Genomic DNA, 24,869 nt, shown 5'->3' with positions numbered 1-24,869 from the left:
GAGAGAGAGAGAGCTCCATTACAAGTCAAAGCATGAGGAAATACTATTTCCACAATCCCACGGAGTAAGCAATTGCAAGCAGGGTAATAGCATTGCCTTCTCTAATAAAACAGACAGAGTAATAGCATGGAAGTTAAGAAACATACCAAGCAATCAACACATCCAGGTGGGTCATGATTGAAAATCATTCCATCGCATAGCTGGTCCAAACAATCAAAGAAGCGAAACTCAATAACGAATCAAGTTACCATAAATAACAAATCGTATAACTTCTTGCATAAAGCTACCATATCTAAACATTAATCTCTCTTAAGAGAACCGGATGGACCTAGCCATAGTGTTTGAACTTCACTCTACACTCCAAAACCACAAACTACCTCATTCACTTTTACTTTACGAGTAAGTGAAGTTACACACACTTATAGTCTTACACAAACAAACACATCACAGTCATTAGAAAGGACAGTTGAAAAACAAAGGTGTGACCTGATGGAGCGAACCTGAAACCAGATCACAGTCTTGTTTCCTGCAACCTTGTAGAACCTGCAGTAGTAGAAACCAAACAAAACCAAAAGCTCACATACATTAGTAGGTAGCCTAAATTAACAAAACTGAATCAGCTAAAACAGAACTTGCTCACAACTCACAATGCAACCAATCAAATCATAATGTTCCAATCAAAAATTTGAAGAGCCCAAAATAGAAATTGACAAGAATCAAACAGTGGCAGAAATAGAAAGAGAGAGCGTACCCATCTTCGCTTCTCACTCCGTGAGGGAACAAGGGCATGGGAGAATCCAAGCTGTAGTCGTAGAGCTTGTCATCGTCAACAACACTGAGACGGCAGTTGGGAGAGACTGAGTTAACTCGGTGCAGAATCGTGAAGGTCAGTACAACCCATATCAGATAATCGCGTAAGAACACCATGATTGGGCACCAAGCTCACCGCGGTGGTTTTATAATCTCATAATTGTTGGTCTAATTTGTGGCGGCAGAGATGCATGGTTGCTGGGTGTATGGACTGGAAATGAAGTGGTGGAGAGTGCCAAATTCGACCCCGTTTCAATACACACGTGTCGTGTCGTTCGAGGACGATTTGAAACATTGTTTTTAACTCGAACCGTATCTAGGCACACTATCAAGTGACAAACACCCTGCGGCAAGTGGTTTCCGTCATCCAAGAAGTTCATGGCATTCCTAATATCTGCAACATCCAGCCATGGAAGAGCTTAATTTAATGCATGTAGCCGAGGTGTTAGCATTGAGATATAACTTGGTGAAAGCAAAAGAGAAAGATTTTATAAATGGAAAGAAGATTCCAAGTTGGTAATTTAAGTAGTGAATAGTTGAATTGATCCGCCTTCAAGATTGATCCAGCTAGTTCAAGACATTAGAGATATAATGACTAGTTTTTGATTCTATTAGCTTTAAACATATATTTCTATTTCATGAAGCTACTTTTGTGGTGGGTGTTATTGCTAATTTTGATTATTCTAGTAATCATATTGAAATGATAAAACTTTTAGTGACAGGTTTTTAGAGCACTGATAATATATAGTGAGAGGCTTTTAAAGCATTGCTCTTTGATATCGTAAATGTTGCTATTATAGGCTTTAATTTATTGAAAATTCTTGTACACACAAGATGCAAGTGAATTTAGCATTGCAATCTTAGCATTTTATTTAATCGAGCTTCCACGTAACATTATCATACACATATACGCACGTTGTTTACAAAACTGAAACCCAAAAAATTATTCCAAGTGTTTTAAACAATAGAGGTGATCGAGGACCCATGGTCAAAGAAGAGAGTATGTTATGACGAGCGCATAATCAGAAATGAAAAGGCCAGATGAAGAAAAAGTGACGGTTTCCGGTCTTCATTTTATGTTCGCAGCTCAAATCACCATGACTTGCATATCAACAAGTGTATCTCGGTGCGTGAGATTGTTCTCTTAGTTTAAAAATAAACAACAAAAAAAAATCTCACTAGTTCGGGCCGGGTCGGACCCGGCTCATTAACGGCATGTCACTCAGAAGTCAGAAGCAAACTGATAAAACCCCTAGAAAAACCTGATTACGTGAACACCCCAAACGGCGCGAACGAAAAGCAGCAATGGACACCGCCTCCCCCTACCCCAACAGCGCGTTAAGCAACACGCGCTTCTCCGAACTCAAGCCTCCTCTCTCCGAACCCGTTCTCCAAGCCCTAACCGCCGCCGGCTTCGACTTCTGCACTCCGGTTCAAGCCGCCACAATCCCCTTGCTATGTAGCTTCAAGGACGTCGCCGTCGACGCCGCCACCGGCTCCGGCAAAACCCTAGCCTTCGTCGTCCCCCTCGTCGAGATCCTCCGCCGCGCTTCCACCGATCCCAAACCTAACCAGGTCCGATTCCAACTCAGACCTCCACTCTTTTCTAAACCTATTAAAATTGCAGAGAAGATTAACGCTGATTTGTGTAGGTGATGGGAATGATCATATCTCCGACGAGAGAGCTGTCCTCGCAGATTTACAACGTGGCGAGGCCGTTCATTTCGACGTTGCCGAATTTCAAGTGTGTGCTTTTGGTTGGAGGAGGCAGTGTGAAAGCTGACATGAAGCTGATTCAGGAGGACGGAGCCAATCTGCTGATTGGGACACCAGGTAGACTCTACGACATTATGGACCGCATGGATAGCTTGGATTTGCGGAGCTTTGAGGTGTGCATTTGTAGCCGAAATTATGCGTAAATTTGGTTGAATTGAGTGGCATTGTGTTTTTTTAGTGTGGTTTGATTGATAGGGTGAGGTTTGTGTTGTTGCAGATTTTGATTTTGGATGAGGCGGATAGGCTGCTGGATATGGGGTTCCAGAAGCAGCTGACTGATATTATATCTCGCGTGCCAAAGCTGAGAAGAACTGGTCTTTTTTCGGCTACTCAGACTGAGGCAGTTGAGGAGCTGGCCAGGGCGGGATTGAGGAATCCAGTGAGGGTTGAAGTACGTGCAGAGTCTAACTCAAATAAGGATTCAGCATTGTCGCAGCAATCAGCGTCGTCCAAAACACCTTCTGGACTTGCTCTTGAGGCATGCTCTATAACTTTATTTCAGGAATAATGTGTTAGTAATGTCTCATTTGTTTATTCGGTTATTTATTTCGGATTTAACGCCCTTTGCTCTGATACAGTATATGGAGTGCGAGGCAGACAAGAAGCCGTCACAGCTTGTGGATATTCTTATTAAGAATAAGTCTCACAAGACCATAGTGTAAGTTACATGAAATTTGAATGTGAGTGGAGGGATCAAATTGTTTAGAGGTGAAAGTGTTTTACTTCGAAAGTGATATAATTTTCTTCTCTTTCTCCAGGTATTTCATGACATGTGCTTGTGTTGACTACTGGGGAGTTGTTCTTCCATGTCTTGCTCCCTTGAAGGATTTCAATTTGATTGCTCTCCACGGGAAGATGAAACAGGTAATAGCAAGGGTGACCAACAGAATCGGATAATTTCTAGATCAGTATTTTATGAACTCATCATTCTTTGTTCTACTTTTTAGGTCGCAAGGGACAAAGCTCTGGCCTCATTTACATCTCTCTCAAGTGGCGTCCTTCTATGCACTGATGTTGCAGCCCGTGGACTTGACATTCCGGGTGTTGACTGTATAGTGCAGGTAGCTTGTTAACAAATTGCACATAGATGATCATCTCGATTTTTCGGATCTAAATAGTAGACTTACCTGTTTCTTTGTTTGCAGTATGATACACCTCAAGATCCTAATGTTTTCGTACATAGAGTTGGCAGAACTGCACGTATGGGTAGACAAGGAAGTGCAATTGTTTTCCTATTACCAAAGGTTAGTTATAGCACTTTATACAGCTCTGTTTTCACTCTTTTTACACTTGGTTGTTTTCAGCATATATGAGGTGCTTATTGGATTTCGACTATCGCAGGAGGAAGCTTATGTGGAATTCCTGCGGATAAGAAGAGTTCCTCTTCAAGAAAGGAAATGTCCGGATGATGTCTCTGATGTTGTTCCTCAGGTAAGCGTCATTGATGGTATCTTGTATGGTCTTTTACACTGGAAAAAAGAATCTGCACGATTACTTGTTTGCACCTGTTAGAAAGGCTTCATTTTGCTCGTTGAATGTTGATTGACAATTTCGGGTGAAGTTGCTAGCATAGGTTTTACCAGTGGCGGATCCAGGAATTGGAGTACGGGGGGGGGACTTGAGTTTGTTAATTAAATAAATGAAAATAATTAAAATATTATAATGAAAAATTTCAAATACAATAATGAGTCTTACCCTCAAATACAATACAGAAGTATAAACTAACTAAATTTGACTCTACGGTTTGATAAATTTTCAAAATCCTCAATCACTACCGCATTATCAATAGAATCGGCGTACTCCTTCTATTGAAGGCAGCAGATTGAGCCGAAGGCAGCAGATTGAGCCGATTTGCTTTGAAGAGAATGGAATTAAAAGAAGGCACCGCATCCTCCATTGAATGATTCAATGATATCTACAAATCAGTCTATCTTGATTAGATTTCCCAAATTGCACATTACCAGATTTCCCCCAAATTGTAACCCTAAATAAGTAAAATTTGAATTGATTGATTTGAAATACTTACAATATTAGAGTTGAGAGGGAGAATGGAGAGAGAATGGAGAGCTCACACACTGCCAATTCTTCTGGGAGCCAAGCAATTAAGAGTGAATAAGTGAGGGAGAGAGTGGAGAAGCACGCAGGGAGAGACTCAGGGAGTGTCGAACAAACACTCTTTTTTCTCTGTTTTTTATGGAAAGGAAAGGCTCCGTATTTTGACAATTTGACCAGAACACGGGCTAGGCTTTGTTTTCGGGTGGGCTTGAGTTTAATCTCGGGTGGGCTTGAGTTTAATCTAGGGATTCTAGACATATATTACTACTACTATTTTTTTTTTCTCCAAGAATTTGGGAGGGACTTGAGTCCCCCCGAGCTATGCTGTGGATCCGCGCCTGGGTTTTACACTGGGTTCTTGATTCTATACATTAAAGCAGTATATTGAGATTATTGTATATATTTAATCATGCTGTTGTCTTACACTGATGGACCTTAGTTTTGTGGTGGTCTCCCATGTTTTTAAGTATCTGGTCCAACATATCTGTTCATTATCTATATTTTTAAGTTGAGTTTTTGAACTGACATCGTCTTAAACATTTGCTTCAGATACGGTCTGCTGCAAAAAAAGACCGTGATATCATGGAAAAGGGCATGCGAGCTTTTGTTTCTTACATCCGTGCATATAAAGAACACCACTGCTCCTACATTTTCAGGTGACCATATGCACATTCTGTTGTACTTCAGGCTCCCCACCCAGAACAAAGCGTCATACACTTTGGAATAGACTTTTTTCTGTTTCTGATTTCAATTTTTTATGCAGGTGGAAAGAACTTGAAATTGGGAAGTTGGGCATGGGATTTGGACTACTACAGCTCCCTGCAATGCCCGAGGTAAAGCACAACACACTTTCCACGGAGGGTTTCACCCCAGTAGCAGACATCAACTTGGAGGAGATCAAATATAAGTAAGAAGTCTATCCTATCTTATACAATTTGGGTGGAACTGTAAAAGATGCTTAGATATATTCCAATCCTTAGATAAGAGTATACCAATTTTTCTAAAATAGGTTTCACCCTTTGGATTTTTAAGGCTTGGTTATACATGACCTTGGTGACCTTCTTTCTTTCTTTCTTTCTGTTTTTCCTTCTTTTTTTCTTTTTTTTCTCTTTTTCTTTTTTGCTTTGCTTTCCCGACCTTGGTGACATTGCTACTTGTTGGTGGTATAAATGATAGTTCTGCTAAGAAAGAAAAGGAATCAGCGATTATGTAAAACCCCCCAAAAACATGGCATATATACCTAAATCTAGAGTATCAGCCATATATGCATCATGCAGAGACCAACACCAACAATATTCCTACTTCATTGAAATAGTAAATCGGCCCCCAAATGAATCATGCACGGCACAGACCAAAATAATTTGGTTGTAGCAGACATATCTAAGAACTTTGATTATATGTTGGAATCAGCAGTGCTCAGTTTTGAGTCTTGACATGCAGTAGTATAGGCTTTGGTGCCTTACTTTCATGCTTGCTTTGCACATACTCTGAAATAGAAATAGATTGAACATTTTTCCATATTTAGCCATTGCTAAAGAAAAAGGTTGATAATATAGGGACAAATCTCGTGAGAAGCAAAGGAGGAAGAATCTGCTAGCAAAGAAAGAGGCAAAAAACCAAGATCCTAAACCTCAAAAAACCAACAAAAATCCAAGTGCCACAGCTAAGGTGATGAAGAAGAAAACAGCTAAGAAAAGACGCGCTGAACAGACAGTTGAAGATGCTGATGAGTTGACGAGAGAATATCGCCTGCTAAAAAAGCTGAAAAAGGGGACTATTGATGAAGCTGAGTTTGCTAAGATGACAGGAACTGAAGACTTGCTTTGAAGTCAGAGTCATATTCTACAGAATGGGATTTTGGGAATCCAGGCATTGCTTAAGTGACAGAAAAGACTTTAGCCATGGATTGGGACATATTTTTACAGAAGCAGCCATCACCAAGCAATTTTTCAGAGAGAAACCACACGGATGCAACAAGCAAAAGCGGGGAGGCAACTTCCTAGGTGATGGATTCAATGAGCTTCTTGGTCCTGCCACAGTCCTCGTTGTGGATGAGGGTCTGTAACTGGGTTGAAAGTTTCAACTCCTGTTTGGCTGTTTCCTATTTAGTTTAACTTGTAATCTTCATAATAGATTTGGTCTTGCTACGATTTGCAAAGCAAGAACAGAGAGAATACACATGTTGACAGCTGATAGTTTTCCATCAATGAAACACTGCTATACATTTTTCTGCTCCTATTGTGCAACTCTTACCTTTGTTGTTTGTACTTTCCTCTTGGTACCGTAATTTCCCAACTATGATGGAGGTTAATCTCCTCTTACTGCCTCCAATGTCAAGTAAAGATAACATAAACCACACAACGTCACCAAAGCTTTACAAAGTCCACTCAGCTGTCAAACTCCATAAAGATACAAATCATCGAAAATCCTTCGTGCACCGAAAATGCAAGTGACCCAGCATCTATTATTATTAGCGATTTTCGGTCTACTGAGGAAACAGTAAAGTCCACTCAGCAGTCAAACTCCATAAAGATACAAACCGAAAATGCAAGTGACCCAACATCTATTATTATTAGCAATTTTGGTCCACCGAGGAAACACTAAAGTTTTATTTTACTAGGTAAACAACTCAAATGCTACAACTAGTTTTTCGTGAGTTGAACCCACAACATTTCACTTACTACGGAGAGACTATGCCGACTATGCTACTAGACCATATGGTACAGGGTGGAAACAGTAAATTTGAGATTTTTAACTCGAGAAATTCTTGTATGCACGATATATAAATACACGGTGTAATCTTAACTGTTTATAACAATTCATATGTTTAACCACCCATGTTTTTAAAAAGGAAAAAAATACGAAAGGTATCTCACATTTACGTCATTAAGCACTTTGGTATCTCACTTTACACAAATATCAATTTGGTATCTGACATTCACACTCGTCCCAACATAAGTATCCTCAACGAGCTTAACTCGACTAACCTCCGTTAAACTTTGAGGGGTGTTTTCGTCGGATTAGTATCCCCTCCTTCACTTTGAGCTTCTATTTCCTCATCTTCGTCGCCGGCAACGCCCTTTCCTCAGTCTGCGACATGAATGTGTGTTTGCCGCTAGAGCGGGAGCTCTCTGCCCCTTCGATCTGGCTCCGGTCACCTCCACAACGATTCAGATGGTCTTCGGCGACACCGTCGCCATCGCCCTCACCATGGAGCACTCAGTTGATCACATTTCTGGTAGTCTGAGACTCTGAGTTTGTGCTAAGCATGGAGAGAGTGGGGAGGAGGAAGAAGATGAGATTGAGTGAAGAGACAAGAGTACCCTTTAAAATTTAACGAAAATTAGTCAAGTTAACGGTCAAATTCGTTGGTACATGTGCAAATGTAAGATACCAAACTGATATATTTGTAAAATGAGATACCAAAGTGCTTAATGAAGGAAATGTGAGATACCACTCATATTTTTTCCCCTTTTAAAAAAGAATGTAACTTTTGGAAGACGGTAAAACCCAATATAAAACTCAGTTGATTTTGAAAATTCCCACCAGCATCGTCAACGCTCTCTAGTCTCTACCAAAAAGTCTCGGTCTTCCTTTCTATGCTTCTTCGTCTCCTTCGCGCCTATATCCGCCGCGAAACCCTAGCCTCTCTCCTCAAACCCCTCCGCCTAATCCGCCAAACCTTCCTCCTCTTCTTCAAAATGTCCCAACCCAACCCTCCCCAACCCTCCGCTCCAACCCCTCCCCCATTCGACCCGACCCGGCCCGCCATCCCCATCTCCTACCCGATCAAAACCCTAGAAGACCTCGAATCCCGATCCTACTTCGACTCCTTCCACTTCCCCTTCAACAAATCCTCCGTGCCTCTCCGATCTGGGTTGCCCAATCGGCCCAGATTGATCGTCTGCCATGACATGGCTGGTGGCTATGGTGATGACAAGTGGATCCAAGGAGGGACTAATCCAGATGCGTATTCGATATGGAATTGGTATTTGATTGATGTCTTCATCTACTTTTCGCACAGTCTCGTGGCGCTTCCACCTCCTTGTTGGACCAACACGGCTCATAAGCATGGTGTTAAGGTATTAGACTCGATTTTCGGGCTAGTTGTAGTTGTCGAAAACGGTTTTTGGTTTCTGTTTATTAATGTGGTATCTTGAGAGTTGAGATGTGCATGATTTTTTAGTTAGTTTGTGATAAAAGGTGTGTAGGAAATGTTGTTTTCGATTTGGTTATATGTTGTTGTGATTTCGAGTGGTGGTTGTTAATGGTCTTGGTTTTTGCGTATGGAATCTAAGGTGTTGGGGACTTTCATCACAGAATGGGAGGAAGGGAAGCGTGTATGCAATAAATTGCTGTCGACAAAGGAGTCTGCTGAGATGTATGCCGAGCGCTTGGTGGAGCTTGCTGTGGCTTTGGGATTTGATGGATGGCTGGTATATAGTTCGTCATAAGTGTGTTATGGAAATCCTATCGATTGTGCTATTGTTCTTACAAGCACTGCTGTTTGCAGATCAATATGGAAGTAGAATTGGAGTTGGGCCAAATTCCTAATTTGAAAGCATTTGTCAGCTACTTAACCGAGAGAATGCATTCCGCAGTCACTGGATCTTTAGTGATATGGTTAGTGCTTGGAGATATCATGTCTTTATCACTTCCTCCCCCTTCCTACCCCCTCCTACCCCCGCTCTGTTGTGGTGTACTCTATGTGAAGTTTGATTTCAGATGTTATTCTTAACTGTGCAGGTATGATAGTGTTACAACTGACGGTAAACTTAACTGGCAAAACCAACTAAATGAAAAGAATAAACCATTCTTTGATATATCTGACGGAATTTTCGTGAACTATACATGGGAGGTATGATTTTTCACTTTTTCCTTCTGGAAATTGAATTTTGTAGCTTTAGTATTTCTTACACAGATAAACATATGTACGTATCTTGCAGAAAAATTATCCGAAGCAGTCAGCTGTTGTTGCAGGTGATAGAAAGTTTGATGTGTACATGGGAATCGATGTATTCGGAAGGGGCACTTTTGGTGGTGGACAATGGAATGTAAGTGTAACTTGTGACATGTCTGAATGTTTCAAAACACAAAAGTGAACAAAAAGTAAAATAAAAGGAAAAAAAAAGTATTCTTTCATGTTTCCTGTAAATTAGTTTACTGGCTGAAGTCATGTTTCACAATGAGCGTCTTAAGATCTGGTTTATATGAATAGTGCCTGAGCAGTTTAGGCGTAATAACTAAACAAGAAGTAAGACGTAGTGCTTTTTATGTAATGGATGCTAGGTGGTTTATCTGGAATTTCTTGTTTGCCAAAGTTAATTTAGTTTTTATTTTAAGTAATTGAATGGTAGATTACAAATAGTTTGACTTATAATAATTCTTTGCATCAGACAAGTGTTGCACTTGATGTGCTGAAAAACGATGGTGTGTCAGCTGCCATATTTGCTCCTGGATGGATCTATGAGACTAATCAACCGCCGAACTTCCAGACTGCTCAGAATCAGTAATTGACTTGTCCCTTATTGCAAAATATCACAAACTCTTGTTAGTTCCATTGATTCATATACTTGTCTCTTTTGTTTGGTTACAGTTTTCTGATCCACTTCTTTAATTACCATGTTTTCATGAATTTTTAGAGGGGATTATATCCAGATATATGCACACTCACAGAGACTCTCTCTCTCTCTCTCTCTCTCTCTCTCTCTCTCTCTGCAACAAGCACTGCTCACAACACGTGTTTATGCACATGAGTTGTCATTTTTAGAAGTATTTAATCTCTTTTTCATCAGTGAACTTTCTCTATTCATTTGCTCGAAGCTGAACAAAACCAAGTAAAAAAAACTATGTTCACAAAACTATTTATAATGGTGCTATAATGTTCTGTTCTTAATCATCAATGCCAACCTTCTACATCAACCAACCTTAGTTAGTTGGAAGAAGTATTTTCTGTGATTAGTTCACATCAAAACTTGGACATGTTCTGAAGTATCAGTATTGCTTATATTATAGCTGCTCATGATTATTTGAATTGTTTTATGACATATTCTCATCTCTTTTCAGTTGGTGGACCCTTGTGGAAAAATCATGGGGAATCACACAGAATTATCCTATTGTTCTTCCATTCTATTCAAATTTTGATCAGGTTAAACCTTTTTATAAGTATAAGACCTATCAAGTATGTTAGCATGAATTGTCCCATTATTTGAATTGTTTATTTCTTTAGTGTTGTTTTTAGTGGAATTGTTGAAGAATGTTACAAGTATGAAGTTCATAAGCTAAATATATGTTGCATGTGATTTATATGCTATTTTTGTGTGTTATTGAACAGGGTCATGGATACCATGTTTCTAAGGAAGGAAGGCAAGTATCAGATTCTTCTTGGTGCAACATTTCTTCCCAAAGTTTTCAGGTATTCTTTCATTGTGAAATTTGTTACCGTAGTCATGCACTATCTGGTCATGACAATAAAAGCCTCATTACATCAAGTCTAGCCATGTGCAGTCTTTTCAAAACTAGTTAGTAATTGAGTATTGATTATGCGTGGCAGCCTTTGCTTCCGTTTACCGATAATTCGGCTCCAGATGGTATTGAAGTCCATGTTGAGTAAGTGTTGTCATCCTATCAAATAATTCTCCCAATACTTTTATAGATTGTACTGTGACAATGGAGTAGATATATTTACCTTACTTCATCTAAATAATTCAAAGGCCTGGTTGTTGTGTCCCTGCTAGTGATTTCCATTTTGTCATGCTTCGCAGTTGGCAGAATCCTACTTTTGAAATCATTTTGTGAGGGAACCATGACATAGGTTTATTATCCGTAGATGCATGAACACTTTTGATTGTCTTAGTTATCAGAGTTTGGCGTCTGAGCACCAGAAAAATTAAGAACATTGGTGAATGAATTTCATGAGGTTATAACTTTTAAGTCCTAATTCAGAGTCATTAAACCTCTGTAGTACTTAAATACTACTCTGCATATCTACGTGTATGTATGTATGAATATTAATTAGATCTGTATTGCCATACATCCTCATTCAAACAAATTTTGGAAATGTTAGTTTCAGGGAAGCATCTTATAGTGGAGGAGGAAACATCACTTTTAAAGGAAACCTCAAAGACAATGCTGATTTCACTGCAAGGCTCTTTCAAGGACATCTTCTTTTAGGGGACTTGCCTCTTCACTTCACATATTCAGTAAGCTACCTCTTCTGATTAAAGTTGCAAATTGCATTAAGAGTCAACCTGTAGGTGCTGTCTGGAGTCAGAATTGTTTTCTTTTAGTACTTCTTTTGTGTATCCAATCTGATATTAATAGTACAACTTTTAACTTTTGGCCTGTGACTTGTCATGTATATATAGTTAAACTGGGTATTTTTCTACTAATGCAGGTGAAATCGGAGAATAATTCTCGACTAGGCCTTTTTCTTAGTTTTGTTTCTACGCTAAACAAAAAAAAGTCGGTACTTCTTGTATCCTGGAATTCGCACCAATTCTCAAGCAAATTTGGTACAGTGATTAGGACACGTCAACTTGAAAAACCAGGAACTGCCCCTGGATGGGTTATAGAGGAGAGTAGCATCAGAATGAAGGGACACATACTAACTGAAATACATGCGCTGTGCTACAGGTCAAAGCCTGAGTTTGATGAAAGGATCCCGAAATCCAAATCTAGCCAAGATGATTCTTGTGCTCATAATTCAACGGAGTACTATGCAGTGCTTGGTCATATTTCAATGAAATCTTGTGGACATAATTCAGTTTTTCCACCTTCCGATATGTGGCTTGTCCAAGGTCAGTACATCCAATGGACTACTGGATCTGAGGATACCAAGTACCTTAGTCTTAAGATCACTTGGAAAATGAAAGATGGGAATGATTCTGAATTCTCAACTTATAACATTTATGTTGAGAAACTAGCAGAAGGAAAACTGAAAGGGGAACAATCCTATCTTGGAGTGGCTAGAGTGGAAGCATTCTATGTTTATGACCTAGCAACTTCTTCTGACACTTCTAGCATCAAGTTTATCATTCAAGTGTGTGGTGGTGATGGGAGTAGCCAGAAACTAGATGATTCTCCGGTTTTTCTGTTGGATACTGCAGCTTGATAACAAATAGCATGCATAACTGACTAAATGTTTGATGATGAACAATGTTAGCGAATTCCATGATTGTAATTTTGGGGAATCCAGACATAATGGAAGGTTCTAGCCCTTCAAGAGTTACAGCGGTGAAAGAAAAAAAATTTAGCCATGGATTGGGAACCATATTATCACAAAAGCAGCTGACTGGGAAGATATCATCGGGATTGCTTTGAAGACAATCTTAACAGACAACAAAAGATGCTGGCAAACAACTTCGCAGGTGGTGAATTGGAAGGAGCTTTTGTTCAATCTAGTTCTCAATGACTGGATGTGGTATGAGTAGAAACTTCAACATCAGTTGGTTCGTTTTCTCTTTAGTATGATTTTACTCTTTTAATCTAATTTGTACTCTGTGAAATCTTTGCTATTGTTAAATTACTAATTTATAGAGGTTGATGCAAGCAAAAGAAGAGTAAACTGTATGTTGAAAAGTTGATATTTTCCCATGAAATAAAACGGTAGTATTATTTATGTGCTCTTATACTGCGTTTAACGTTCATGTGTCTAGAACCAACTGATATAAGATTTTTTTTTTTTTTTGAGAGGGAACTGATATAAGATTAAATCTTTTAACACAAGTAAACTCATTTTTACATTGAGGAATTTGCAACTCAGGTTACATATGGAAAACATGCAGTGATGTCAGTTCTGCTCCTGACATATGGAAAACATCACGCTATTTGATACTCCCAAGTCCCGATCCTAACTAGAAACTTAGCTTAACCCTAGCTCCACCCACTCATATCATACAACTTAGAAAGTTAAAATTCCATAGGGTTTAGGGTATTAGTCTATATATTATAGGAACTTGTTTCCTGCTTTTGTCATTAAAAATTCAGCCATTTTTTGGTCAAACAGTTCATGGTTCTCCACTATCAATCTTTGCAGCTATGAATATAAAACTTTCTGAGGAGATTTAAAATATGTAAGTTTCCCAAGAGAACTTAGGGTAGACTGGTTAGGAATGTGGAAATGTTTGTGCACTTCAGTTTGTTATATAAATTGCAACAGTACCTAGGAACTGAGAATCCATATAACAATGATTCATGACTTTCCAGTTTGTACACTTTTAATAGTTTATTCAATCAAACTGCTTGTTCTAGTTTGATGTGTATAGTATCAAAAGCCAGACTGCAAGATAGTTTTACTTCAGAAGTTCATAGTCTTCACTAGAATCTGGGCAGTCCACAGAGAGGGCTCCTTCCAGATGCTCTTAGCTCAAAATTCACCAAAGATATATCACACACAAAATAGAGTGTAAAACAAAAACAAAAACAAAAAACTGAGGCCCTTTCAATGATTGAGTTGTTCTTTGCTATTAGGAAGGGGCATATTGTCTGTGGTTCTAATAAAATATATAATGATTGAATGATCCTTTGATTTTTGAGACCCAAGTAAAAACAAAGTGCCTTAAACAGTTGCTAATGGAATGACTTAGACAAGAGAAGAGAAGAAAGATGAAGATAACTAAAGAAGGGATTGGTATTTGTAATCCATAGCAATACCTATGAGTTTTGGAAGTATTAACCTCGAGCCCTCAAAAGAGAAATTCTAAGGCTCCCCACTATCTATTTTTGTCTCCATGAATAAGCAAAGATCGAGGTTGATAAAAAATAGAGGGAGATCAGATACTGTCTTGCTAGTCATAGTTAGTTATTACTTTTGGATACCTGCTATTTCGATCTCTGTTTGTTAATTCCAACTTCAATTTGACTCTGCTAAAAACTTTTACTCTAATCCCACATTCCCACTAGCTGATTCATGTACTCGCAGACTATGTTGGCCAAAGTTCTGTTCTTCTTGCTGAAATTTGTGAATAAGTTGTCATTGACAAATTACAAAGATATAGCTTTCAGGTTTTCTGGATGCAAAAGTTCATGATGTCTAATCCTGACTAATTGAGCACAATCACTTTCTAACACTACATTCATTGTAAACTAATACTGTCATTAGTTGCATGTAGTCTGATTACCTTTGAAACTTTCTTTGTATATTGATTTGTTGAAATCTACTATCAGTCTTGCTGTCGAAATACTCAATCTGTACCATTAGTTATATTCTAGTTGAGAAAAACGGTATCTTAAGTTTATCTATGTGTATGTGTGCGTGCGTGTGTGTGTGTGTTCATCTTGGAGTGAAAACTAATCATTATTATGAACAACTAGTGAAAGATTAATCAACTAATACATCAAAACAAACAATAACAGACTACAAACCAGTCACTTTGCATCATATGCGAGAAGTTACCTTTGTTGTAATCAAGAACGGAAACATACAGAAATAAGGAAATTTCCATTTTCATTCAAATTAGATTAGAATACTATACCCAAAATTAAGCCTGGACCTGTTAATCCGTGGTGGTGTAATGGAAGGGGAAGGAATCACAGGAGATAAGTACAGCAAGAAACAGCCACAAGATAAGAAGCTGCACTGAAAGGTCGGTTTGATTGGGATAGATGAAGAAAAGGAAGAATATAATGCTTCCACATTAAACAAAGCAGAAGGAGGAATCTTCAGTTGTAGTATTTTGTTTCTTTCCTCAAACTTTCTAAACTGTTTCTTTGATTTCACATACTGAGAGATGAATTAGTTCATAAAACCATATTCAAAAGTAGAATTCACTATTGTGATCATTCATTCAGCAGTTTTTCTTCCCATGCCATGACTACACAAGTTAATAATAATCTGCACTTCTGCAGCAGTTTTTCTTTTTCTTTTAAATTTCGAAGATTTAGATTGTGAAATATGAAACTTACTGGCTAGTTCTCGTATACAAACATAATTGAATCTTCTGGCATGTGAGGAAACACAAACCTGAATGATCAGTTTAATACTAGAAACCAATCCCATATAATCTGTGTCTTATTTAGAACTTTATGAATAGGTGGTAGGTTTTGGAAAGTTTAGCAGCATACAATTGATTTGTCCTTCTTGCAACAGAACCTAAGTCCATAAAATTCTCGAGTTTGGCTTATTAGGTACCTTTTAGAACAAATATTAAACTGGCACAAGAGAAGAGGCAGAGAAAAAACTGTTTGACATTGTAAAAGTCTACTAAAGAAGCAAATGCTCTAGCTGCAGCTTAGAAAAAACCCAGAGAACTTGTGGATTTACTCATTACAAGAATGTATGTCCCTGAAGATTGAAATGGCCACCGACCCTTTTTTGCATGTATGAGTTTTTATATCCATGGAAGCTGATCAGTAGAGCTTGTTTAATGAGTGCTTACTGAGGAAGCAATACTTCACTCTTATGATGAGTCTTATCACATGCTAGAGTTGACCTAATTATCATCTTAGATTCTTACCCATGTTTCCAAGTCACCCCTGATCTGTCTGATTATTATAAGAAATTTGTTCAGAGAGAGAGAGAAAGAGAGAATTTGTTTTCAGCCCTACTCGACAAGAAAAAATATGGAAGATAATGTTGAGAGGTTTCGAACCGAGAACCATATTAGATTGGGAGCTACTAAACTCCGAAACTTAAACTTTCAGAGAATGAGTCAACAATGTATATCGAGAAATTGAAAGTATTCTACCATAGGAAAGAGAGCATAGTTAAGAGACCATGTCATGTCCAAAGATGCCCTCCATCTTGAGAGAGTCATGGATTACATTGCTAGAACTAGAAGAGGGAAAGTTGAGGTACTGAGGGAGACTGTTGTTGAGGAAATATGTCCTCTCATTGTCTATGCACGAGTCGATCGGCTGGGAAGGGAGTACCGTAGACTCTTGCTGCATCTGAATGCAGAGGATCTCGGCCTGAGCCACAGCAAGTTGCATTTGCAGCTCAGAGACTTGGTTTTGCAGGCAAGAAATGGCCCCAACACATCCATAAACTGGGTCTCTCACTCTTGCATTGGCTTCATACACTAGACTGCTCACTGCATCTGTTCTCTGGTGAACTGGAAGCTCCTGCACATCATAAACCATCAAACAACAGATTAAACAATTGCACTTTGCACCCTGAATTTCGATGAAAATATCATCTTGGACCTTGTTCTTCAAATCATTGCCATATCAAGTAGCTTAATTAGTTGTTACTTGTTACCTGTAACATCTTGCTAACATTGCTAGCACCAAAGACTTTGTGCACGATGGCGAACTTGTGGGGGTCATCGGAGGGAAAATAAGGGGCGAAAATGCAGTCTTGGGCGCATCGGCGTCTCAGCAACTTGCAAGAGGCGCATGGTGAAGTTCCATTTCCGCCCGCCATTTGGTTATTGAGAAAGGTTTGGAGAGGTCTGGACTCTGGAGAAAGAGGACTGTGACAGTTGAGGATGTGAGAGACTATGGGAAAAAATGGGAATGGAGAGGTGGTATTTATAGCGGTAGTAAAGCGTGAGCTTTCACTCCTCAGTGTGCAATATATCAAAATCAAACAACACAGTACTAAACTCGCTTATAAAATTAACTAAAGTAAGTGACTGCCATAAATTAACAGAATTAGTACCAAAAGAGGCATTTGCCATAAATATCTAAAATGAGAGAGTACGTGGTATCATTTGAGCTTCTATTATAGGATTCTGTAATACTAAATTGCTAATTGTGCCAGAACGTTATAGATCACCAAAAGTCCAGAACCAATATTAATCACGTAACACAGCTTCTCAATTTCAGACCAACAAAAACACAGCTTCTCATTAATGGTCATTGTTCTACAAACATCTGCAACACTTTGTCGTTTTCTTAAAAAAAAAAATTTAATATACACACACATGAACACGGTCCTTCCACTAAGGGATACTTTTGGTTTCCAATGAAGAAAACCAACAATTGTCACCCCAACTTATAATTAGTACCATGTAAGTGAGATTATGAACAAATTTGAGCAAGATCAGAAATGAAAGAGGCTTAATCATTTGCATATTGTGAATGTTTGTTAGAGACATAGAGATGAACCCACAATAATAAACGTGAAAGCACACAAATATGCCTGCTCTAGATCTCTCCAGCTCTTAAGCTTATTTTATAATCCAAATCATTGGGTTAGACAAAATACTAATAGGTATGTCATATTAATTTCACTAATACGCATTGTCTTCTTGAACATACCTAGTACTGCTCTATACCCCGAAGACCAAGTAGTTAGTCTGCACTCTGCTAGTTGCATATATTAAAGGGCCCAACGCTAGCTAATTGCATTTCATTGTTCTTGATTTTTCGATCAACTTGCATGTTTAGTATAATCTATTCTCTTGACTATTGTTTCGATCAACTTGTGGAACGATTTAGAACCATCGTTAAAGCTCCAGAGTTTAGTGTCTGAAATTTTCCTTCTGCATTTTGTAGGGCACAGAAGGCAGAGGACAATACTATTTAACAAACTCGAAAGGTCGCACTCAATCTTCTATGAAAGAGCATGCCAGATATATATATATATATATATATATATATATATATATATGTAGAGGGCATCGATCATACATGAGGTTACATCGATCTTGATCGAGCTTCTTAATTAACTAGTTGTATACTTCTTAATTAGTAAAAACCCTCCGGTGCTTCAGTTTCCTGAAGCAGAATAAGCAGAATAAACCAGAATCATTTGTCTTAATTATACATGAAAGGGATTATTTAGCTGCTCTTTTGTCCTACTTACTGAACAGTTCTCTGGTTTTCTTTTGTCAATTATTGCCAACTAGAAAGGGGAAGATGATCAACTATATATGTATATATACCTCAGCTTGCATGGTCGTATGTTTCTATTATTTGGTTAAGAATTGAAGCAAAACAAGCAGGCAGATCCATATTTAGATCTTCTTCTCCCTTATTTATCCCGGAACATATATATCACCAGATGCTGATATAAGAACTTGAGATGAAGACTGATCCCGTGACCTAATACTCGTTCCATGCATGCACTCACAGGTCTTGATCGACACGCATGTAACATATACACACAAATACTATACTAATACGCAGATTTTTGTTGTCTGTGATATGATCCTAGCTATTCAAGATTATTTGACCCAAGAAAAGAAAAGAAAAATCATTCAAGAATATGATTTTTTTTTGTTTTGTTTTGTTTTTGTTTTTGTAGAAAGTAGCAAACATGCATGTACTAATCCCGTGATTTGATATGCATATAGCTGATAGCTCTCACTATCACTCACCCTAGCTTCATCCAGCACTCTAAGAATTTGGTGGAAGAAAGCACCGATTCCTTTTCAATATTTTCTAGTTTTAAGAGAGGAAATCAAGTTTGTAGAGACTCTTCGCGATCAGATTGACCATATTTATATCTTGGACAGTTTAAACTGCCTGGTTTGGTGGTTTTCACCTGCTCCATTTGTTCTATTGGTTCTTATTAGTTCATCAATTAGCAGCGACGTTTGATATGATATCGATGCTGTAAACACAAAACTGTTATGATATCAGCGTACGTGTAAGTTTGATAATGATGGGAAATACATGAGCAATCCAAACCGACCCTATCAACAAATTAAGGAGATCCTGATCGACATGAACTAAGACGCTTGGATTGTTTAATCGAAACCAAATAATATTCGAGGGAGATTAAGTAATGTAAGTTGAAATTAATCTGCTACTAGGAATAGAACCCTAAAGTCGTGTCACAGATTCATGATTCCGAAATAAAACACGTACGCATTCTTCCGTTGCATGTTGGTGTGCTATCTTTAACATTTAGTTCAAGAAAATCTCATTATCATAGGTTTAGCTAGGTTTTCTCTAATTACACAGGGTACTACCGCAATTAGTTCAAATTTATACAACTTTTTATGAACAAATGTCACGATCAACATTGATCAAGATTGCTTCTGATGGTTAAGACGCCTACTGAGCTCTATCGAGGATAACATCCTATATATGATATATTAGAGGGGGATAAGAGCTCGCCTGCTTGCTGCTTAATTAATTGGTTTCTGTGAGTGTAGCTAGCTATAGCTGCATACAAATTTTAGGGCAAAATAAACTATGAGGAGGAAGAAACAGACATCTTCACCACGATACAAGGAGAAACATGAGATCTCCAACACAAGCATTTAAGGAGAGCGAGCATTGTGCTCTTGCTTGGTTTTCCTATATATTTAAAATTCATGAATCACGATAGTACTGCTCTCTGTTCTAATAGATTCTGATTTCTGCAAACCAAGAAACATTAGTTTTTTTTTTTTTTTTTCTTCCTTAATCTTTCAACATTGAGAATCTCGCTGCCAATTAACAATGTCTTGCTCAATATTCTTAAAAGGTAAGCTCATGGATCTCTGTCCAGCTGCTAGCTGATCTTGTAATCACATTATGCATGGATCGATGAATAGCTAGCTAACGTATCAATAATAATTTCGTACGTTATTTTAAAGGAGAATTTTCTCTGTTAAAGAAGGGCTTGTGACTCGAAACCACAGCAATTTCACTATCAAATTAGAGTCCTAATGTTTGATACACTTGCTCACTCATACTTATCCTTAATAATGTTGCTAACTTACCCAGAACTACTACGTACCATGTTGGTTAACTTGCTAGTCTATCAAGTCGTCCACTCGTCCTTCTTCAGAATCAGCAAACAACTGCAGTCTCAAACTCTCAATGCTCGACTTCCTTATGGATAGCCTCTCGATATTATGGAGTCTAAACTAACATGTCCGCTTCCAACTAATAGTAAAGATGGGCTGACTAACAGGACTAGGCCCATGTACCTGGGTTCTGCCTAGCCACGCGTCATCTCCGCCTAACCCACTTATTTCCCAGATCGCTTTATTCTTATTATTTTTTTGCTCAGTGCACTTTCTCTTTGATAAATGATAACCCGAGGCCCACGTACCTGGGTTCCGCCTAGCCACACGTCATCTCCACCTAACCCACTTATTTCCCAGATCGCTTTATTTTTTTATTTTTTTAGCTCAGTGCACTTTCTCTCTTAAAACCCGATTAGGCCCACGTCCTTGGATCCGCCTAGCCACGTGTCGACTCCGCCAAGGCCACTTATTTCCAGATCGCTTTTATTTTTTTATGTTTTTTTTTTGCTCAGTGCAGTTTCTCTCTTATTCTGGATAGGCAGAACCCTGGTACATTGGCTTGGCCGGAACCGGTTCAAACGTCGTCGTCTTCGTGCACAAATTCCCAGAAGTCTGCTACTCATGGCGCCACCAGATGACCTCGGGTTTGGGCTCTCCGACCCGCCACCCGAACCGGAGAAGAGACAACCTTCCGTGACCTCAGAGCTAGCCGCCCATGACTCCATGAGGGTTGCAGTTTAAGGCGGCCTCCTCAGGCCTCCGACGTTCATTCATCTGAACATATGTCATTCTTTTTGGTTTAACGCTTTTCTTTTGCCACAGACTGAATTAAGGAGACCTGCGCGCAGTTTGAACTTTGAACAGACACCATGCATGCCCAGATTATGCATTACAATGATCATAAGCACACACAGTACGTGATAGATGTAAGAAAATATACAGCAATGGCCAACTTAAATGTAAGAAAATAGCCAGCTTCATTGCTACTTATGTGCATTTTTCTATTGGGATTGGCTCCATGCCTCCATAATCCATCCTTTGAAAAAGCCAGAAGAGATAGGTGTCACCTCTTTATCATAGGCAAAGATATGCATCACAGGTGTACCCTTCTATTAATTTTTTCAATAGCAATACAAAGCCGTCACTATTGTGGAGTTGTATTTTAGTAACTAAACTGGACTATCTAAGTGTCATTTGGTGCTTCTTTTTTTTATCAAGGAAAGGGGTAGCTTAATTACTTAAGTAATCATATGCTTAAGTATTCATATAACATATATAATCTTAATCTTTTATATAGTCGACGAGGCTTACTTGAAGACAAAACTTCCCTGTGTTCCACAGTCGGCTCATTTTTGGCCCTTTCTAAGTTTCTAGTTTATTTGATTATATTCGAAGACTTTGAGCAATTCAATTACGGAATTACCTAAAACTCCTTTTCAAGGTTTTCTAGTAGGTTTGCAAATTGCAGGTAAACATGCAGACATGCAGAAGGCTTTTGTTAAGACAAACTGTCGGCACGTGGAATTAGCAGATACTCTTGGTATTATATGTACAAATGTGTTTCTTAGCTCAAGGTTTATCTAACGGATAGTATGTAGCTACGTTCATTATATAAAAAGAGAGAAAAAAAAGTTAAATACCTTAAAACTAAAGAAATTAAGGTGATATGCTCTAAAATAAAGTAGGTTGTGACGACTAATGAAACATATTGACCTTTAATTATTCAATTTGATCATTTTATAACAATACGTAAATCATTATGTCAGTAATAAAATGACCTAAAAAAAGTGATCGATCATTCGTAATCAGGTTATCCCCATTTAAGACAATAGTCCAAGCCTTCCTAAATGATTTCCAATACCATAAGCTGAAGTGTCCTACCCAAATTTGAACTCTCCCATAATTATCAAGATGCCAAAAAGGCCTGAAATAGGAAAAAGAATCTCACACTTATTCTTGGCCACTAAAAATAGGCAAAACGGTAATTAACAATATATTTCAACTCCACTCGGACCCAAACACGATCCGAATCCAAGATATTTCCTTTGAAATCCGAGCTTAGCCACAAGCCTGCCACGCGCCCAGTCACCACACTCAATCTAAACCGTCCACGTGCCTCACATCCGAAGGCCACCACACTCCATATAATCCAGTCCCCCGTTTCTAGCTTCATCTCAAATCCTTACCTCCACAGCCACACACGCCTCTTCTTCTTCTTCATCAAAACCCTAATTTCCTCTGAGAATTCATCACCATGCTTCTCAAAGCTTCTCCGGTGGCCTCGTCTCAGTTGCTCACTCGCGGCGAGAGCCTGCTGGCTCATCCGTTCACCTCTCCTCCTCCATCGTCGTTTCCCTCCTCGGTTTCCTACTCCGCCGCTCCTCTGAACTCGTCGACGTCTCTGTTTTTGAGTCTCCGGTCGTCTCCGGCGGTATGCGCGGCGTCGAAGAGTTCGAACAGCCGTCCGTTGACCGGTGTGTTATTCGAGCCGTTTGAGGAGGTGAAGAAGGAGCTTGATCTCGTTCCTACTCTCCCTCAGGTCTCTCTGGCTCGCCAGAAGTACAGCGAGGATAGTGAGGCCGCTGTTAATGAACAGATCAAGTGAGTTTTGCTCTTCGTTGCTTAACTTGTTTCGAAATTCGTGAAATAAATGTGCCTTAATTGTTGAGGAGGATCATGTTATAGTGTTTTTATTTTCTGTGAATTACTTTATTGTAACTCTAATTTTGCAATTGGGAATTTTTGATCTGTTTTCGGTATCGAATTTAGAAGTAATGCAATTGGTTATATGTATGTGAATTTTGCTTATGCTACGTTTCGCTGACGATTGATTTGGTTGTGTGGTGGAATGTTAGTGTGGAGTACAATGTGTCGTATGTCTACCATGCCATGTATGCCTACTTCGACAGGGACAATGTCGCACTCAGGGGACTTGCCAAGTAAATTCTTTAAAACTTTCGGAACTATATTCCGCATTTTCTATACCATGAGTTCAATGATGATTCTTTACTGTGAGTTTGATGTTCATTGTTTTGTTGCATGCAGGTTTTTCAAGGAATCAAGTGAGGAAGAGAGGGGTCATGCTGAGAAATTGATGGAGTACCAGGTATTTGGCTTAGTTTGTTTTCTTATTTAGTAATGTATTGTCCGACGTATTTCTGATGCTCTGTAAGTTTCAAGTTCAATTTCTTAGTTGTTGAGATTAATTTTATTTTTGGTAACTCTCAGAATAAGCGTGGTGGAAGAGTGAAATTGCAATCAATACTGATGCCTGTCTCTGAGTTTGATCATGCTGAGAAAGGAGATGCTTTATATGGTGAGTTATATTGGGCTTCACTATGATGTTTTAACAATGCATGAGATACCTGATGCATGTCAACTAATGTCGACTAAATGTGTGCTTGGATTATGTATTTATAAAAAACAAAAACAAGAGAATGGCCTCCCCTGGACCTGGTTTGCCTTATAATTGTCTGTTTTTGAGAGTTAACTGTAACATTTGTATGTCAATTGCTCTTCTATGAGCTTTAATTCTGTCCTCATTTTGATGTAGCAATGGAGCTTGCATTGTCTCTGGAAAAACTGACAAATGAAAAGCTGCTCAACTTGCAGCATGTAAGGCATCTATTCTTTACTGCTTAGCTTAGGTGGTATGGTTCACTTAAGCTGATAATTTCTTTTAAGTGTATAACTAGTTGATATCAAGAGTCTGATAGCATCGTTTGATTTAGTGATATGAAGTAATTCATGCCACAATGTTAGAATGATATATCTCTTTATGCTATTTCCTAACAAGGCTTTATCCTTCGCCCTGTGACCAACAGGTCGCTGACAAGAACAAAGATGTGCAACTAACTGATTTTGTTGAAAGCGAGTTTTTGGCTGAGCAGGTGATTCCTGATGCCTCTCTTTGTTTAATTAAGAGTGTTATTTATAGGGCTATTGTATCATGATGTTGATTATCTCCTACTCTTTTAGGTGGAGGCAATCAAGAAGATCTCAGAATATGTTGCTCAACTCAGGAGGGTTGGCAAAGGACATGGTAGGCACCTGCAATACAGTTCCATCTGTTTTTTATGGGTCTTAGTTTAGCGTCTTTGATGGCCTTTATAAATTTGTGTTTGTACATCACTTTAATCTGTCCATTCTTCTAAAACCTTATCTGCTTTGCTGTGCATCACAGGGGTTTGGCACTTCGATCAGATGCTGCTACATGATGAGGTTGCTGCGTAATGAATCCATCATCATCATCTTTTGTTCATGGTTACCAGTACGAAGCCGGCTTCTGAAGCTGTCTTACTGTTTCAGAGATTTTGACCCTTTGTTGGACCTTCTGGTAGTTTAAGAGATGAGGATATGTTGAAAAAAAAAAAAAACAATTTAGTCTAAGTCGGTTAAATGCATCATATGAACTTATTATGTTTCTTTTAATCAATGCTTCATCCTTTACTGCTTTGTCCTTACTGATGGAAGTTGGCATTTGTTCTTTTATATTGGTTAATGGAAAAAGCTCATGAAACCCTAAATTGCCAAAAGTCTGATGGAACAGAATTGAAATGCCTCCTCCTTTTGCCATAGTCATCGCAATATCAATGGTAT

The 24,869-nt window shown here is 38.7% G+C and overlaps 3 protein-coding genes across 3 annotated transcripts in view; 2 read left to right on the top strand and 1 right to left on the bottom strand.

The window, feature by feature from the left end:
• Nucleotides 1-1,040, bottom strand: part of LOC101315282 — a 4,174-nt gene extending 3,134 nt beyond the window's left edge. The window contains exons 1-3 of the mRNA XM_004307639.1: nucleotides 752-1,040; nucleotides 501-543; nucleotides 147-200 (exon numbers count right to left, since the gene is read on the bottom strand). Coding sequence (XP_004307687.1) covers nucleotides 147-200; nucleotides 501-543; nucleotides 752-927 — 273 coding nt within the window. The 5' untranslated portion in view covers nucleotides 928-1,040. The remainder of the gene's footprint in view (nucleotides 1-146; nucleotides 201-500; nucleotides 544-751) is intronic.
• Nucleotides 1,041-2,115: 1,075 nt separating this feature from the next.
• Nucleotides 2,116-6,877, top strand: LOC101314996 (DEAD-box ATP-dependent RNA helicase 18-like). The gene is made up of 11 exons (XM_004307638.1): nucleotides 2,116-2,385; nucleotides 2,463-2,699; nucleotides 2,804-3,064; nucleotides 3,165-3,244; nucleotides 3,345-3,450; nucleotides 3,534-3,647; nucleotides 3,732-3,830; nucleotides 3,928-4,017; nucleotides 5,191-5,297; nucleotides 5,405-5,548; nucleotides 6,198-6,877. The coding sequence occupies exons 1-11, from the start codon at nucleotides 2,116-2,118 to the stop codon at nucleotides 6,466-6,468; spliced, it is 1,779 nt and encodes a 592-aa protein (XP_004307686.1). The 3' UTR covers nucleotides 6,469-6,877.
• A 1,597-nt stretch (nucleotides 6,878-8,474) lies between these two features.
• Nucleotides 8,475-24,801, top strand: LOC101305521. Its single transcript, XM_004308909.1, has 20 exons — nucleotides 8,475-8,723; nucleotides 8,940-9,077; nucleotides 9,155-9,264; nucleotides 9,388-9,499; nucleotides 9,588-9,695; nucleotides 10,038-10,150; nucleotides 10,708-10,789; nucleotides 10,976-11,056; nucleotides 11,195-11,250; nucleotides 11,708-11,843; nucleotides 12,038-12,745; nucleotides 20,809-20,914; nucleotides 22,514-22,871; nucleotides 23,126-23,209; nucleotides 23,316-23,376; nucleotides 23,499-23,586; nucleotides 23,824-23,885; nucleotides 24,095-24,160; nucleotides 24,249-24,312; nucleotides 24,454-24,801. The coding sequence occupies exons 1-20, from the start codon at nucleotides 8,556-8,558 to the stop codon at nucleotides 24,501-24,503; spliced, it is 2,751 nt and encodes a 916-aa protein (XP_004308957.1). The 5' UTR covers nucleotides 8,475-8,555; the 3' UTR covers nucleotides 24,504-24,801.
• The last annotated feature ends 68 nt before the right edge of the window (nucleotides 24,802-24,869 follow it).

This window comes from Fragaria vesca, linkage group LG7 (genome assembly GCF_000184155.1).
Source record: "Fragaria vesca subsp. vesca linkage group LG7, FraVesHawaii_1.0, whole genome shotgun sequence".
Taxonomy (NCBI): Eukaryota; Viridiplantae; Streptophyta; class Magnoliopsida; order Rosales; family Rosaceae; genus Fragaria; species Fragaria vesca.
The sequence above is the reverse complement of the archived record's forward strand: the minus strand, read 5'-3'. Positions and strand labels throughout refer to the sequence as shown.

Bases quoted from the DNA above. Each gene is read 5' to 3' on its own strand.
- LOC101314996 (XM_004307638.1), top strand. From the start codon at position 2,116: ATGGACACCGCCTCCCCCTACCCCAACAGCGCGTTAAGCAACACGCGC. The intron at 3,245-3,344 runs GTAAGTTACATG...CTCTTTCTCCAG, and splicing joins AAGTCTCACAAGACCATAGT to GTATTTCATGACATGTGCTT. The intron at 3,831-3,927 runs GTTAGTTATAGC...CGACTATCGCAG, and splicing joins TTGTTTTCCTATTACCAAAG to GAGGAAGCTTATGTGGAATT.
- LOC101305521 (XM_004308909.1), top strand. From the start codon at position 8,556: ATGGCTGGTGGCTATGGTGATGACAAGTGGATCCAAGGAGGGACTAAT. The intron at 11,251-11,707 runs GTAAGTGTTGTC...TGGAAATGTTAG, and splicing joins GGTATTGAAGTCCATGTTGA to TTTCAGGGAAGCATCTTATA. The intron at 23,587-23,823 runs GTGAGTTATATT...ATTTTGATGTAG, and splicing joins GAAAGGAGATGCTTTATATG to CAATGGAGCTTGCATTGTCT.